This window comes from Ambystoma mexicanum, chromosome 4q, assembly GCF_040938575.1.
Source record: "Ambystoma mexicanum isolate Mex_15411 chromosome 4q, UKY_AmexF1_1, whole genome shotgun sequence".
NCBI lineage: Eukaryota > Metazoa > Chordata > Amphibia > Caudata > Ambystomatidae > Ambystoma > Ambystoma mexicanum.
The window spans coordinates 915885724-915903390 of NC_090928.1; the positions used below are offsets into that span (position 1 = coordinate 915885724).

General features: G+C 46.6%; 1 protein-coding gene across 4 annotated transcripts in view; it reads left to right on the forward strand.

Moving 5' to 3' along the window:
* Positions 1-17667, forward strand: part of HAAO (3-hydroxyanthranilate 3,4-dioxygenase) — an 840136-nt gene that overhangs the window by 389389 nt on the left and 433080 nt on the right. For all 4 annotated transcript variants that reach the window (XM_069608470.1, XM_069608472.1, XM_069608471.1 and 1 more), the window contains one exon: positions 3069-3175. In XM_069608470.1, the coding sequence (XP_069464571.1) occupies positions 3069-3175 (107 nt within the window). The remainder of the gene's footprint in view (positions 1-3068; positions 3176-17667) is intronic.

Consider the following 17667-nt stretch of genomic DNA (forward strand, 5'->3'; position numbering starts at 1 on the left):
GCTAGGCGAGTCCTCGTAGTAATAGCAGTCTTACCTGGGACTGAGCCCGTCAAGCGGAGGCTGTAGCCTCTTTTCACCTCCTCCCCAGTGGCAGAATGAGGGGTTAATGTGCTTGTGCTGACTTCGCAGCTTACAGTCTTTGAGCAGGTTTCCCTGCCTGCGGTACCAGTTTCAGCCACTAGGTGGCGGTCAAGGCTAGGAGATGAGCCGGTGCCTCCTCACTGCACACACGGCTGCCCGCCCCGAACGACGGAGCCTTCTGAGCGTCGGGGATTGAAAATATCTCCGTGAGAGCTCCGTGGAGTTCCGTACTCGGACTTCGCCTCCTGACACGCAAGTTCGCAATGGCGCCGGAACTCCCGAGGTCCCGTCGCGCCGTTGCGAACTTCCGTGTCCGCAGTGCCTCCTAACGAGGGAATCGACGCCGGAACGAGAGTCCCGTCGCGTCTTCCCCACGGATGTGCTCCGCCAATGCCCTACGCGCTCGCCTGCTAGTTGCACGCGCTATAACCTTGTCAAGCAATACAAGCCCTAAATAAACATTCCATTAGTAGAAAGTAAACGGTACTTATCTCAGCTGCTCGAGCAGCAAAGAAAGAGGAAGGACTTTGGGGTTGTTGGATGTTATAAGGGAGAAGTGATGCTGATTGGAGGAGAGGATCACGTGTTTTTCTTACAACCTATGGAAAACGAACTACAAAATTGCTGGGTTCTGTTGGAATTTGTAGTTTTTTGCCATTGTTTTCCATGTTTATTGGTTTGTAATTGTTGCTGCTCGAGTTAGTAAAAAGAAGTCAGAGCATAATCTGAGCCTCCGAGTCTTGACATAGAATTAGATAGCGAGCCACTAAATATATGATAAAAGGACCGTTATTGTGACATTAGAGGACAATATCTATGTCCCATATTGAACAAGAGAAAGCGGGGAAACAGTTGCCTCTAACATACTTTGACAGTATTTATTATGAGGATAGCTCTTTTGCACATAAATACATAAAATACAATATCTCTTTCAGATGATTTTTTACTTGATTTGAGTTAAACTGGACTGTTTTTAGAAATACCAGGTGTTTGTTGAAGTAACAGTATGAATATTTGGTTATGTTTTATGGATTCATGTGAATTATATTAATAGAATTATGAATATGTATTGATTATGATATTTCCTAACCAAGCACACTCTCTGCATTACTAGTATGAGTCCACTGTTTACAAATTGCCTTTTCAGCTGTACCGTGAGACATCACACCTTGTTTATTGTTCAATTTGCCTCCCTGATGTCCACGATGAATCCGTTTGGTATAATATTTGATACCATAAATGACACAAGTCTCCATTTGTCTTTCATTTACTAGTGCCTGCACTGAGACATGATGGCAGGCAAAGCATAATGTGTGGCAAATATTCTTCTTTGCCATCTCACTCCTTTCTAGAATTGTTTTGGTCACAAGGTGGTGGTAAAGCATGACCACATGTGCCATAAGCAAATACATAAGTTGATTAGCTTTTTTTCTTGCGACAGCATAAGTTTGTCAATTTAACATGCACAAATTAAAAAGAGACTAAATAGCCCAACGAGAATTGTACCCTGTATTTTTGGTTTAAGACAAAATGTGGATTGCTATATGTTCAGACATTGAGAGGAGTGTCTGCCTGAGGTGATGGGACAAGCTGCTCAGGAAGGGTTCCTTTGAGTTTGCTGGAGCAAGTCAAGTTTTTTGTTGATGTTATTCCAAGTTACATGTAATTGGTTTTCCCAAGCCTTACAACGAACAGGGCTATTCAATTGCACATTGGTACAGCCTTACCTGTAGGCATTTGCCATGTCTACATTTCCTTCATATTAAATGGCTAATCCTGCCTCAAATGACCACTAATATTCCCTTTTCAGGCAGCTCTCAATCCCTGTCTGTACTGTTCTCACAAATATGTTTTTTGACCTTTGAAGAAGACTAAGCAAAACAATCCAGGGGATCATTACTCCCTTTTGATTCAACGTTACACACACACACACGTTTCACTTTGCCAATATGATACGTTTGGGAGCCAGGTCCTCACACCATCTCTTCTGAAAGATTGGAGCATGGCAGAAGGGGTAAATGCGCCAAACTTAACGCCCATTTTCAGGGGCAATTAGCGAAGCACTATTAGCGCGCGCTAATTGCACTGAAAATGCTGCATTGGGTTCAATGGACCCAATGGGGAATGGGGAATACCCATCACCGTCAAACCATTGATCCAGCGCTAACTGTGCCGGACCAGGTGGCAGTAACGCAATTAGCCTGGGCGGTATCCTGGCAGTAATACCGCCAGGATACCGCCCAACTCATGATGAGGCCTATGGCATCATTAGGACCCTGGCGGTATGGGTTTAACGGAGCCGGTAGAGCTGCCGGCGCCGTTAAAACCATACCGCCGCATTACGAGGTCCCCTCGCGGGACCCGCTCAGGACGTCTGGTCAGACCAGACGTCCTTTGCGGGTCCCGCGAGGGGCCCAGCATGCTAACAACGGGCCCGTCATTAACGGGCCCGTTGTTAGCATGCTCCCCATTCCTATTGAGCCCTATGGGGGCTCAAATGGGAATGGGGATGGTCCGGGTCCGGGTTCCCTGATTGGGAAATACCGGGCCCTCAAAGTCGGAATGGCCCAGTATTTCCCCATTCAGGGAACCCGGACCCAGACCCTTATCAAGGGCATGGCTGCCTCCAAACTCGTAATGAAGCCCTGAGTCTGCCAAAGGTTAAAACATTTCCAATGTGCTGTGCTACCAGTCCCAGAGCACAAACTGATGGACATGGCTGCTGCTGGCAGGGACTCAAGGTTCCCTTCAACGTGTTCTCGGTGGAGCACGCCTGGCGGCAGGAGCTGGCTGCTTCTCGCACGCGCGCATCTCCCTAGCTCCTGTTGCCAAGGAGCAGGATAATAGAGGCTTTGCCTGACAATGGCAGAAGCAGGCAAGAGCGCATCAAGGCCTGCCTTCATGGGAACCGAACATTTCAGTTAATTGATATCATTGTGTTCCGTGTTTGCATTATTAATGGTAAACACATTACTTTATTTGTACAGATGTTTCTCCTCCCAGCTCGGATACCACACTCGCCTCAGAGATTCGCGGACACAGTGGGCCTGGTCATCGAGCGACAGAGGTTAAGGACGGAAACGGATGGGCTCAGGTCTGGAATCTCGCACAACTCACTGACTTCCTTGTTTTAATGTGCACATTAATTATCCGTACACTTATAATTGAGAGGAGAGTCTGCAGTCGCCTCTCCTTGTTATTTATAAAATGTTCTCGTTGTTATTTAAAATGCACGCTGTTTTTTAAACGGGTATTCTCTCATGCTGGGAATAATTGGTAAGAGCTTTGCCAGTGAGGCACTGCGAATATTTCAATAGATCGCTGAATGCCGAAGGGCCTCAGTTATCACCCATTTGCGCCAGCTGCTCACTCTGCCGCGCCAATACTGAAATTAAAAAGGCTTTTTTAATTGTTTTAGCACTTTGGCACACACAGACACCCTGGGCCAATGGGATTGAGGGTGCGGCTGGGAGGGAGCTGTCAGAATCAGCGGGTCATATATACAATCATTGTACAACTACTGTAAGAAAAACCTACCGAAAACATGCCTGAATCTCTCGAGAAAGTTGCATAAACTAAGGACTGTTTCTGGAGTCCTTCAATATACTTGACACCGCAGTTTTGCAAGGTATGTATATAGTGATGTTATCGAATAGAACACAAAGAATGCATTTTTAAACGAACCCAAAACATCTATAACAAAAATAACGTATTTTAGAAAACTATACATATGTGGTTGGGAATGGCAATAGTAGTTCTAGGGGTGAGGGAAACTAATAATACAAAATGGGGAGCTTGGAGGGCAACCCCCCTCACCAAAACATTTTTTTTTTACATGTTTTTTCTTCGTTCAAAATGCATTCTTCATTTTATCATTTGCTAACATCACATGTAATCGTTTTGCAAGGCTATACTGAGTGGTTCCACATAATTATGTAACAAGATAATCAGATAATCAACACACACCAGTCAGACCAAATTCAGAACAAAGTCAGGCCGGGCCCGATTACCAACAGGGCATAACAGACACCCCTGCAGCCGCTGTGGCTCAGGAGGTGGCCCCAAGGACTGTACTTATCTATATATAAGAGAAATCTCAGAGGCCCGCACTATATTCTGCAGGCGCCCACCTTCATTTTGTGTTGCCACAGCTTCCCAATGGGTGTCCTCCATCGTTAGTTGGTTATACATATGAAGCAATGGAATGTTCCTGGTCCAATACCATGATACTCATTAGAAGGTGATGCACACCGTCAAATCTCAACAGAGATCGAGAAGTAAGGTAGGTGTGAACCAATTTATGTGTTTCAGTGAATCTTCATAACATAACAGCCGCGGCTGCTGTCACCATCTCACTCCCTCAACCCTCGATTAACATCTGCTTGATTCTAAATTGCAATGCCTTGAATCTATAATCAAGCATTTCAAACTATAGCACATATATACCTTCAACCCAGCGTTCCTAGACTTAAAGCTATGTCCTTAGAATGATTTAAAAGAGCTGCTAGCATCGGAGTGCAATGTTGAACCTGGACTGGGTGAGCTACTCATGCCCGGTGGGGAACAGGTTGTGAGCTGTCATTGTCCGCTTTGGATGGAGCATCTCAGTGACAAATCCTGTTACAAAACTCCAGACACGCATTTACCAAAACAAAACGAACTCCTGATGCAAGGAACCTTTCATCTGTATGTTTCTACTCTTCAGAACGTAATTAGCAAAAGGTGGAACACATATGTACAGGTTCTTCATGGTGGCTCTTTCTATTGACTAGTGCCTGTGGAGAGTCTTAGCTTTAAACCCCAGTCGAATTGTAAAACAAAAAAGTAGTGGAACATGTTCCCTCTGCCCCGCCCCTTTTCTGGGCCGCCCCTTTCTTCTGCTCCCTACTCTCCCCCATACTCAGCATCACTAACCGACATGCCTTGCTTTCCTCCATTCCACCCCACAACAGTGTGCTTTGCAACCGTTCTAGCAAGACCGAAGAAAACACGGGAAAGAATAAACATGTATATGACCCCCTTAGTGTGTCATTGTGCTCCTCAGCATGCAGCTTTATGCAGCCTCCCCTTGCAATCACCCACCATTCTCACCTCTTAAGGGACATGCCCACGACTGCAGCCACTGATACATCCCTCCCTTGCCCGCAAATACCACTGCAACTACAGCAATCTGCAGATCCATGCCAAGCTGGCTTTCTGCCTGCTTAAGAATGGTCTTTATGTCCCAAACAGTCTATTGAAATCAACAAAGCCTATTTAGCACCTGTGGGGTAGTCCAGTGAGATGCAGCACTCCTTTATTACTGGCAAAGCCTAGGTTTGAATACCTAGTTGAAGAAAAAGTTAAAATAAAACAAAGGTGGCATTTCCTACCATCCTGGAATGGTACTCCAGGTCACATAAAGTAATGGAACTATGACATCATTCCGTGAAAAGTAAGGTAAGGTCGTACACTTTAGTTTCGTCCTCTGCTTTGAAACCATTAACAGTTTTTATTTGCATTCAACATTTACACATAGATTTATGTTAGTTTCATTCCATACTATTATGCAGGAGTACAAGTATGCATAGTGGCTGAACCGCCTACTCAGCCTACACCTCTACAAACCAACAGTGATAACAATCATAAAGGTAAAACAGGCACAGCTAAGAGATATACCTCCTTAATTCTGTGTTAATGTGTGTGAGGGAAGACATTCATCACTTAAGTGGTGTGAATGTGAGCCAGGAGAAACCCAAACAGCAATAGTGCAACCGTTCCAAAATGAAAGAATGTCCAATGTTGGTTCCACATACTTATATACCTTAATTAAGCAAATCATTATACAAATGACTATTCAAAACACCATCAAAAACCCACCCCTTTTAAAAGAAGACAAAAGATGCAGAGCAGAAATGTATAAGCACACTGGATACTGTGTCAGGGAGGAAACAAGCAAGAAATGCAACAGTGGGCCTCATTCCAAGTGTGGGGGACTGGAAACAAGGGTGCTGGTAAGCTTACTGGCACCCTTGTTTCCAGACCGCCACACTGTGAATCGGGCTGCAAGAGCCATAGCCAGGTCAGCGGCCCCGGGAAGCAGATTCATCACGAAAGCTCTGGCACCTTTAGCAACGGTGCCAATGCTTCTTTCTCCCCACTCCCATGGAGCCCTATAGGACTCCACAGGAATGGGGAGTTACCAAATCTGCTGCCTGACTTCCCGCTCAACCGGGACTTGTAATGACCCAGTGGCACCGGGAAGCTAGGTGGTGGATTCAGTGTTTTGGGGTCGGCGGCAACCCACCGATAGCACCGGCGGGTTACCGTGACCTTGTAATGAGGCCCACTAGGGTAAAAAACAATACGCCTTGTTGGAAAAAGGTGCAAAAGGGACTTTAGAGCCCCAAAAGGTGTATCAAAGGGACAGGGAAACTTGAAAGAAATTGATTCCAATGTTAGGCTGATTGGCAGTGTCTGACCAAGCTTGGAGCTGTTGTGCATGCGGGTCGAACTGGGTTTGAGGGCATAAAGTTGCTTTTAAGACCGGGTGCCAAGTTGGTGATGAGTTGGATTTGAGCATGTGCTTTGTGCGGTTTGATGCAGCTTTGAGCAATGCCTGTTGCATGTATCACCCGGAGCAGTTCAATGTTTGCGCATGGTTCAAAACAATGAGTACCGCGGGTTCAGTTTGATGTGTAACTTGATAGTCCAGCAGTTCGAGTCAAGCTTCGATGAAAAGTCCTAGCAGTTAGATGCTTGATTCGATGGAGTGATTTAAAGTCATCTGCACAGTGCCCTGGTGCTCGAGCCGAACAGCTGATGAGACTCTGCTGGGGCAATGCTCAATGATGAGATAACGGTTCTTCAAAGTTCGAGTGAGTGCCAAAGCTAGCACAGTGGGTCCCATTTATTCAGAGGTGTCGAATATGCTTGAATGCAGCTAGAAGCGATTCCATGGTGAAAATAGGGATACTGACTGTTCCTGTTTTTTTAGGATGCTGTAAGATCGACTACAGGTGGCACTAGGATAAGGTGGGTCCTTTCAGTCTCTGCTTTCCCAGACTAGGCAGGTTGCAAGCTGATTGGAAGGTCTTCGTCCAAGAGTCACATAAAATGTCCCGTGGTAGTGGGCAGGGGACCAAACTTGTCTCTTCCTTGGAGCACCTCTTCACTTCAGCGGCTGAGGGCTTTGGAAATATTCACTCTCCCAAAAGAAGTCCACATTAAGTTTTCCCTAAGTCCTGGCTGGTCAAAAAATGAATCAATAAAGGAGTGGGAGATGCTGTCTTTAATAGACAACATGCTACATGGGATTGGGGGAAAGTAAGCCTGCTTTAAGGGCCAAATCCCTGGCCTTATGATGTTTTATTTCATTGAGGGTACATTATTTTTCCTCTCGAATTAATGTGAATGAGTGAGGATTGCCAATGGTAATTTAGCAGGTTTCACGGTGGGTGGGGAGTACACCAAGAGCATTCTTAAAATAAAGGGTGAAATGTTGACTTTTACAGAATTGCTTTGAGATAAATTGGCTATAAAGCCTTTCAACTTACAATTGGCTCTGTAACGTATACAATAGATGGATGCCAGTTCACCAACCGTACACAATAACATTGTGCAGAATTTTCTTGGTGCCTGTGCCTAATTTCTGCACTAGCATTGCCACTGTGTAACACTCTAATGATGGTGGACAAAATAAATGCCAGCAATACTACTTCAAAATACTTTATTCGTGATATCCCCAACATATGGCAAAGTACCTGTTAATGATGCCTCTCGTCATAATATATTCCAATGGGGTCCTGTAAAATTCTTGTTCGTGCTGGCTGTGACAAAATATAAGCCAGCATAGCCACTACAAACTACTTTTTCATGCTGCCGGTGCCCAAGACACACATCATCATGCCAATGAATAAAAGAACATTTATTATGCTGGTGCAGGATCCTGCTCCCCACCAAAGTTAAACCCACAAATGTAATGGGCGCACTCACAAAAGCACTCATTTGGGCACACACAAACATATATGCACCACACTCACAGACTCCCATACCCGCACACACTCATTCGAATTCTCTTGCACAAGAACACACACAAACACACATACATTGCTTATGTTTCATAACATGCCTGCAAGCAGAAACATTTTTAAACGTATCGCTTTTATTTTATTTGCTCGACATTTACAACATAATGTTCCAGTTCCACATATATGCAATCTGTCATACTAGTACATAGTGCTACTCTCCCAGGAGAACATAGTTGAGGAATACTATTGTTGTTTTTCTGCGTGCTTGCTTGTAACCATCATCTCTTGAAGGTATTTCATATAGTTGGCTGAGATGTCCTTATGCCTGGTAGTTTCTAGAAATGCAGCAATATAATTGTCATTTGGTGTTTGCTCTTAATAGCTCTGTAATAGCTCTTAAACAGTTCATCATAGATGGTGGATGTTTTAGCCTCCAGGTTTCAATATACATCTTTTTGCTAACAATAGACCTAGACTTATGAATCTCCTTATTGCATTTCGAAATACCTTTATGTAGGCCAAAAAAGCAACCTTTGGGTTCTAGATCTGATGCTCAAAAACAATGTGCCAAAGGGCTCAGGGGTTACCTTCCCCAAGGTTCAATCACTGTGGTTTATCACAATATGCAGTTTTTATATTGCTTTCACCATTCTCTTTACTTGGTTGGAGCTTCCTGGTCTAGGTGCAGTGAATAGGCTGCCTGACCCACCCACTACAGGTCACGCATCCAGTTGCCCCCTTCAGACCTCTTGCCGCCTTGACACTTTCATAACAAAGCTGTAAGTTCACAAATCATAGGGTTAACCTTCTTACCCTTCTTTGACTTATTCTTCCTTATTACTCCTTGCCGGCTTTCAATTTGCCAGCTTTTAATTCTTCTTGTCAATATTTCAGTGTTTTGCTCACTTTTCACTTTGCTCACTTTTCATTTTGCTCACTTTTCACTGTTCTAACTGTTCACTGGCTCCCCGCAGGATTCTAATTCACTTCTTTAATTCTTTATCTATGTTCGGAGGCTTTCGAAAACGTGCCGTCTGCACATGACTACTCTGCTACTCTGTATTAATACCTTTCACATGCGTACCAGGTTTCTCTCAGACTTAGAAACTCACCAGCCGCAGCTTTCATCATTCTTGCTTCCTTGTTGCCATCTTCTGCGCAGACAACCCTAGATTGCTGCTTGCAGTGAGGGGGACGAGCATCTGTCGGTCACAGAAAAGGGACTGCCTGCTTCCAAGGCTCCTTTCTCTCTCGCTCTCTGGCTGCCTGGAGGCATGGTTCCCTTGCCAGGCAAATGGTTCTATGTCATTTCTCTGATTTATTTTAATTGATTTTGTGTGGGGCTCAAAAACTGAAAAAAACATGGCTGAAGTTCTTTTAAAAAAAATTGCAGGATTTTTCCCATGCTGACCTCTTTTCCTCCTTGCTCCCCCACACCCTTGTTACATACACACACAAATGCAAAAACACTTTCATTTCCCCCACCCTTCACCTTCTGAAACATTCATTTTCTCTCTGTCTCTCTCTCTCTCACACACACAGATACTCACGTGACACTCCCGCGGCTCCTCCTCTGGGTCTCGCCATGCCTGTCCTCCCCTGTGATGCCCTTCTGTGCATCGCAGGGTCTGACAGATCGATTTAGAAAGACTGTGCTGTGAGGTCACAAAGTGGTTTTTCTAAATTGATCTTTTTTATAATCGATTGTCTCAGTGTCCCGTTCTCCTCTGGTTTCTTTGAAGTTGTGCTGACCTTTCTGCTCCATTCTCCTTTCAGATCAGCTCACTGTGCTGGATGTTTCCACACCTGTCACCGCAATATGGCCTACTTGCCTTGGGCCCCACAAGTCTCCTGGGATCTCTACTGGCAGCCTGGCTCTGGTCCCAGTCCCAACACGGCTGCCTCCACACAAAAAGGGATCCTCTGCTGGACTCAGCCACGTAGACTCCCTGTTGCTCTCCTAGCTGCTGACTAACTCTCTGTTGTGTGCTCCACCTTTAATACACCTAGGCCCTGTCAAGGGGTTTCAGGTGTGAATCCTTGGCCTTCTCTGCCTGACTTGCCTGGCTCCAATTACATCAATTATTGGGACATGCCTGACCTGCAGCTCTGTACTCTTCAGGACCCCTCTTCTTTGTCCCAGTACTTAAGTTGCATTTTCTATGTGTAATCTGCATTACTCTAGGGTTTGTCTTTCTCTTCTCAGTACTTGTTCGGTTTTCAAGAGGAAAGGTAGGAGAGGGAAAACAATATCCTAAGAAAGCTGAGAAAGGGTAAGATAAGTCACAATTGGAAAAGAGGGATACCATGTCTCACCCTTAGGCATACTCTTCCCACTCCCCAGGCACCCCCCGCTCAGGTGATCCTCCCTCGCTTGTCCACCACCAGGGTCGGGAACCACAAGCGATGGCCTTTTCCAGGCTACCTTAGCAAAGGACCCCAGGGGAGTAAATATGAGGATGCCACAGTTTTCTCACAGGTGCAGATCCTAAATGGGGATGCATTTGCTACACAGAGATCTCCCACTGCAGACATCTAGCATCCTGTTTTCCTATCTGAAGGGGACCACCTTTTGATCTGAAAAGATTTTATTTTTCTGTATTTTATTATTTCTATAGTGCAACCTTGATTATAGTGCTTGTGTTGGCCCCCCACCCCCTACATTTTGGACATGCACCAGCCAGAGCATTTGGCCTGCTCACAACTGTCCATAGAGACAGTAGGTCTAGGGAAACTTGGTTTTAGACACCCTCCAGGACACATTTTATTAAAGTTGTAAATAGCTGGGGGGATATAAAAGCCATGCTTGCAGTGGGGAGTTCTTTGTGTGGTGTGCCCACCAATAAGCCAAAAGGGTCTGCTTTTGGCCTAAATTAAATCTTCGTGTGACCCATAGAACAACATTTTTTATTTCCCTTGTTGCCGGTATTTTGCATATGAAGCATAATATACATCACATCTTTTTTTACATGCACCATGTCTTTTCGCTGACATCTTTATACTGGCAGGGGAACATTTGTATCATATTTTCGTTTTAACTTGCAAACACACAGGCAAAGCAGTTTTGGTGTCAGTGTTTAAAAATCTTGTTTTGCATGTGAAATGGATTTGTAAATTAAAATGCTGCTTTTCCTTTGGTAAGGACAGGTAGGCCTTTTTCACATGACCCTCCAGTTCCATTGGTTTGGGGGCCCTTGATTACACCCCACAGCTCTTGCGTTCCCCCTCTTCTCAATCCAATGCTCCTCAAGCATTATGAAGGCTAATGTGCTGGTCAGGCAGACAGCAATGACATCCAGGAACATGTGAGGGGCTCAGAACATGGTTGTCCTGTAACCTCTGGGCTGGAATAAACAGCACCTGTTTAGCACTGTTCAATTTGCCTCCCCTACCAGCACGGAACTGTCAAGCATTCTATCTGTTTAATAAACCCGGCAGCCAACTCAGCATCATAGGGTGTGCACATGAATGTGGTGGATAGTGCCTTCGGGGGCAGCCACACCTATGACCCTCCCAGCTCTGCCAAGGCTTGGGATAGCAACATACTGAAATCGACAGAGCCTGGGGCATCAAATACTGTCAAGTTTGAACAGTTGAGAGATTTACACAGTGTGTGCCAGTCATTTTCTAGTACACAATAATTTCTGTTGCCAGAGCCACAAGCTCTCATGCACAGATGACCAGATATTAGCATAGTAAACAGAAGTCCTGTGTTCCATGCCTTGGGTCAGTACGCTGTCAATGAAATGTGTATTATTAGTAAAGGCATTAATTGCTCAGGCAGGTTCTCGCTACCATTGTTTGAAACCACAGAAAAATGATTCCCCATATTGAGGATAGGACCACTACTGAATTTGAAATTGCTGAATTCCTGCTCGGCAAGTTTCTGATGACCTTCCAATAGCTGATTAGAATAAAAAGACACATTAGACAGGGCTGGTTTTGCACATATGTGTAGCATATTGTCCATTGTATAGATTTCCAAAGGAGGTTTGTAACAGAGATGGAGACCTATTTAAAGGGTAATACACAGGAACCTTGTTTTGTAACAAAGACCAGATTCTGGGGTGGCAATCTGCCAGATTGCATGCTGTGTTGATCTGCCTGGCATTGCTTGTAGTAGACTGTCATTTTGAACCTATGAGTTCAGTGAGGCTACTTACCCAATACCATGTGCATATTTGATACAAATCAACAAATCAATTAAAACATTCATGAATTTAGACTCAAGATGTCAACAGAAAATAAAAATGTGATTGTCGACAATGCAGGAGCAAAATACAGAGTGAGGATAGCGGAACAGAATTGTGACAGAGCGGAAGAGCGTGGCTTGTAGTGGGGAGCACAGCACAGAACATGAGAATGACCAAGGACAGATTGGGGAGTAGGAGCTGCAGAGAACGAAGGACCAGGTTCCTTTTGCAAAGGTTTATTACAGCCTTGTTTTTAAAAGTTGCAAAACAGTTTATAAAGTTCAGATCACTGAAATGTATCTGTTTATATTAGTCTAACATTAAACATGTATTGACATTAAGTCAATATTTTATACTTTTAATTCCTTCTATTTTTTTTCTGGATGACCTTTTTTCATTTTTGGATATGTGGCAGTATAATAACGATGCTACAAGTTAATAACAACAACCGTGTTGGTAGCACTTATTCTTAAATTAAGCACTCTGCGCATACTAGAGCAAGTTTTAATCCGTAATTTATGGAATAATTGTTTTTTCCTGTGGGTCTTTTTTCATTATGAATAAATGGCAGCACAATACTCATTCATTAATATGAACCAAGAACAGCTTTTGTGTAAATTAGCACCTGGGGTGGGTGTGACAGCCAATTAGCGTGTTCAAAACGTGGTCTGGTATCCCACGTGCTGAGGGAGCTTCCCACTGCTTGCATCCTTCTGCTCTCTTCCCCCCTCTCCCCGCTCCTTGCCTTGTCCGCTGCTTGCCTTGTCCGCTCCACTGCCCTCCTCCCCTACCCAGCCCCAATTTACCTAACTGTATAGTTGCCAAAGCACTACGCAACTCTTCACTACCTGCGCACGGAGCCCCACAACCATTTCCATGGCCGCAATAGGAGGTGAGTATTTGTGAGAAGCAACGAGTTCACATTCACTGCAGTCCATAATTTCATACAAATATATTGCTTTCAGTAGCCCAGGTTAGGAACCCGAGTTGCTAATAGCAATAATGCCCCCTCTCATGGCTTCTCTGACTAAGTATGGACCAGGACATGGTATGAAGTCCCTCGCTTTGCTCAGCCTATAAACCGGGCTCCAGACAGTCACCGACTCCTGAAGCTGACAGCAAGGGGCATTATTGCATCATTAGTAGGGGACAAGGCCTATGTCTACTGCACTATTTTTCTCTTGTTTCTCATGTACACTTCTCAATGAGGTTACATCACAACTAAGCAAACCCTATTCGGGATGGAACAATACCACACTAATCAATGTCTACATCGTAATAAAGAATATATTATATAATGTATGTTTCCATAATAATATGCCTTCAATATTTTTGTTGACAAGATTTGCATTTGTTTATTCATGTGAGCATCATGACACTCTTTTGCTAGGAGGAGTTTGACAATTCTCATAGTCGTCAGAATGCACATAATATAAAGCCATCTAATGTTTTATGTTAACCTATGTGCTGGGGTTTATATAGATACAAAGTAGATGTGTCGTAGGAATACTGTTTTGTGTGTGTCAAATAAATGACGGCACATTCTGTGCCTGTCTTGCTGCTTGGAGAATCCTCAAACCTGTTTAAAACCTAGTGTCTACCTTAGACCTATAATGATCTCAGTCTGACGAAGGAGAACTGAGGGCAGTATAAATCAAACAGCATATCATTGGAAATTTCACAAAATGACCCAGAAATATTCACTTCATTTGGTACCACATAACTGCTGAACCCATATGCATGCATTAGTAATGGCCGAACCCCAAACCCTCACCCATAATGATAGGCTCACAACTTTTTTCAAGTGTTGGCAATAAAAAGGCCGTAGGATTTTATTGTACAGATATGGGTTATGACAATAACAATATCACATATCATGATGGTATCATACTTTTGGCTACCGGGTCCTGAGGTTACCCCCTCAGACCCGTGCCACCTTCTTGTGTCCCACGACTTGTTGTGGGCACCGTACAGTGCCTTGTACTTCTTTTTGTTCTTCTCCCCTTTTGTGGGGTGGGTGGGTTCTGTGGTAAAGAAGCAAGAAGATTTGGAAGACACTGAGTAAACAGTGAACCTCATGTTTGCTTGGGTCCCCGTTCAGGGTCCACAAACAGATTGTTTTTACTCTGAGCATGCTGCTCTCATTTATAGGACCCCGGGAGGCCCTGGGTCTTTGTTGTGCATGTGGTGGGGGCCGCTGTTGTCACAGCCCCCGGCCGGATAGGCGATTGTCTGACCCCCTGGTGGGGGCAGATCTTTGAACCTGGGCCCGGCCTGATTGTTATTTCCTTATGGCGCTTAGCACCTTGCTGTTTGGAGGAAGGGTGCGATGACTGTTCGCAACTTACCCTTCCGTGGCTTTTGTGCTGCCGAGACTGCGTGTCTCCGTAGCTGGGGGGAAGGAGAGGAGCAGGTGCGGGGGGTTGGGGCTGCCCCTCTCCCAGCTGCCGATGGTAACAGCAGTTACCCTGCCTCGCTTGTGGGATGCCCATGCAACATTGCCCAGAACTGAGGCAAGTGCACCTCACAGGCAAAAGGACAACACCAGTACAATCCTGAATGGTGACTTTCATTACAGGAATTCTACCAATGCACCTGACAAGCAACACGATGCAATGACAAAAAGGCAATCCTCGCTGTGGGAATGGTAAAAGAGGACCTCACTGTTATGTTCCGCCCTGCGTCCCGCTACGCGGTGACGCAGGGCGTCCTTAATAAAAGCCCCGCCCCCGCGTTCGGGAGGCAGTTCCGGGCAAACCGTTATCCAGCGTGGGTGTGAGTTATTGCCAGCTCCCGCTGGAGCTGCGCCACAGGCCGCGCGGCCTACCCGCGTAACGCCAGCCCCTGCGCGCAGGCCGCGAGTCATCGGGAAAAGTCCTCAAAGCGGAGATCACGTTCTTCGGATACAAGTTTGGCAGCACAGGCATCTCCCCGGACCCGCAGAAGGTCGCAGACATCCAGGCGGCTAGCCCTCCGATGACACCCACGGAAGTGCGCAGTTTTCTAGGCATGGCCACCTACTGCGGGAGGTTCATCCGAAACCTGGCCACACTGTCTGAGCCGCTGCGGGAACTCACGAAAGCCAACGTCAAGTGGGAATGGGGGCCAACATGCCAGGACTCGTTCGAAAGCATCAAGGACTCCCTCTCAGCTGACACCAAGATGGCCTACTACAATACTGAACTGCCCACAGAACTATTCGTAGATGCCAGCCCCGTGGGGCTCGGAGCCATCCTAATGCAAGTCACGAGGGAAGGGGAGAAAAGACCGATCGCGTATGCATCGAGAGCCCTCACCGAGACCGAACAAAGGTACTCACACATCGAAAAGGAGGCCATCGCCGTGCTGTGGGGGTGCCGGCATTTTCACCTCTACCTATATGGACGTCACTTCACGACGATCACGGACCACAAGCCCCTTCTACCAATCTTCATGGGAACCTCAGCACACCCTCCGGCACGAATAACCAAGTGGTTACTGCACCTCCAGCAATATGACTTCAACCTCGTCTACCAACCAGGCAGCGGGAACCCGGCGGATTTCCTATCCAGGCATCCGCGAGAGGCCACTCAACAAGAGATCCAAGTAGCGGCAGAAACAGAGGAACACATATGCCAAGTGGTGCGAGCAATGAGGCCCAGAGCGGTGAGCATCGAGGAAATTGAGGCGGAAACGCACCAGGACCCGTGTTGCGACTTGGTGAAAGATGCCATCCTGTCCGGTGACTGGAAGACTTTCATGAGACATACACACAACAGAACAGCGGAAGCAAAGGGGTTTTTGTCAGGCATATTCTCAGTGCGGCAAGACTTGTCAGTCACGGAAGGTGGACTGTTACTTCGAGGAAACCGCATCGTGATCCCTCTCAAACTACAGGACAGAATAGTGGCCCTAGCACATGAGGGACACCAAGGACTGGTAAGGACGAAAGCCCGCATTCGGCACCGAGTATGGTTTCCCCAGATCGAGGAGCGGGTCGAGACACTCATCACCACGTGCCTAGCCTGTCAGATAACAGGGGGGCCGCCAGACCCGGAACCCATCATATCGGCAGAACGGGGCCGCTCTCGCTGGGAGGCCATCAGCATTGAGTTTTGCAAACTCCGGGAGGGCCTCCACTTGCTGGTGGCCGTCGATGACCACTCCCGCTACCCGGAAGTTGAGATAGTTGAGTCCACAGCAGCTGAAGTGGTCATTCCGGCCCTAGAGAAAATGTTCGCAACCCATGGACTACCCATTTCAATCAAAAGCGACAATGGCCCGCCGTTTACGGGAGAGGATTTCAAAAAGTACCTACAAGATCTCAATGTGAAATATCACCACATCACTCCAAGACACCCCCAGGCAAATGGGGACGTAGAACGATTTATGCGGACTATCAATAAGGTACTCCGAGTGTCTGAGGCTAACGCCAGCCCCTGGAAGGTTGACCTCTTCCGATTCCTCCGAAATTACCGGGTCACGCCTCACAGTACAACCGGCATACCGCCTGCGGACCTCATGTTCGGCACCGTCATCAGATCCTCGATCCCGCATCACCCAAGCAGAACCCCGGACATGGTGAACGAGGAACGCACCGAGAGAAGGAGGAGGGATGCCAACGAACACATGAGTGGCAAGCGGAGAGCGAGGCCGTCCCATCATCAAGTGGGTGACCAGGTTATCATGCTACGTAACCCTTCCAAGTCAAAACTTGACACAAGGTACGAGGAACTTCCATGGACCGTCAGCAACCGGCATGGAACCATGGTCACTGTGACACGAGGAAACCGCCAAGTGACGAGAAATGCGTCATGGTTCAAAGCCATACCCTGTACACTATGGACTGATAAGGAATGCCATCGGGAAGGCATGGACAATCCACCCAGCGAAGAAGAGCCGGAGGCCATCCCTGAGGAGGATGGAGCGCGGGATGGAAGCTGGGAACCGGTGGATGAACCTGGCCTCGAGGACCCGAACAGCGACGATGGAACCGAGTCTGAAGCAAGGGGGAAGGACCCCCGCGAAGGACGATACCCACTGAGAACAACGACGAGACCGCCAGCCAAGCTAAGTGACTATGTGTGGCAACTGGTGCAATAGTGCCATGAACCCCAATGGCAAGGTGGCTGAGTGTTGAAGACTGAGCGTTTATGCTGGACTTGGCCGGTGTTCGGCTGTTAGAGTTATGTGTTTTGTTTTGTTTTATAATAAAGGAGGAATGTTATGTTCCGCCCTGCGTCCCGCTACGCGGTGACGCAGGGCGTCCTTAATAAAAGCCCCGCCCCCGCATTCGGGAGGCAGTTCCGGGCAAACCGTTATCCAGCGTGGGTGTGAGTTATTGCCAGCTCCCGCTGGAGCTGCGCCACAGGCCGCGCGGCCTACCCGCGTAACGCCAGCCCCTG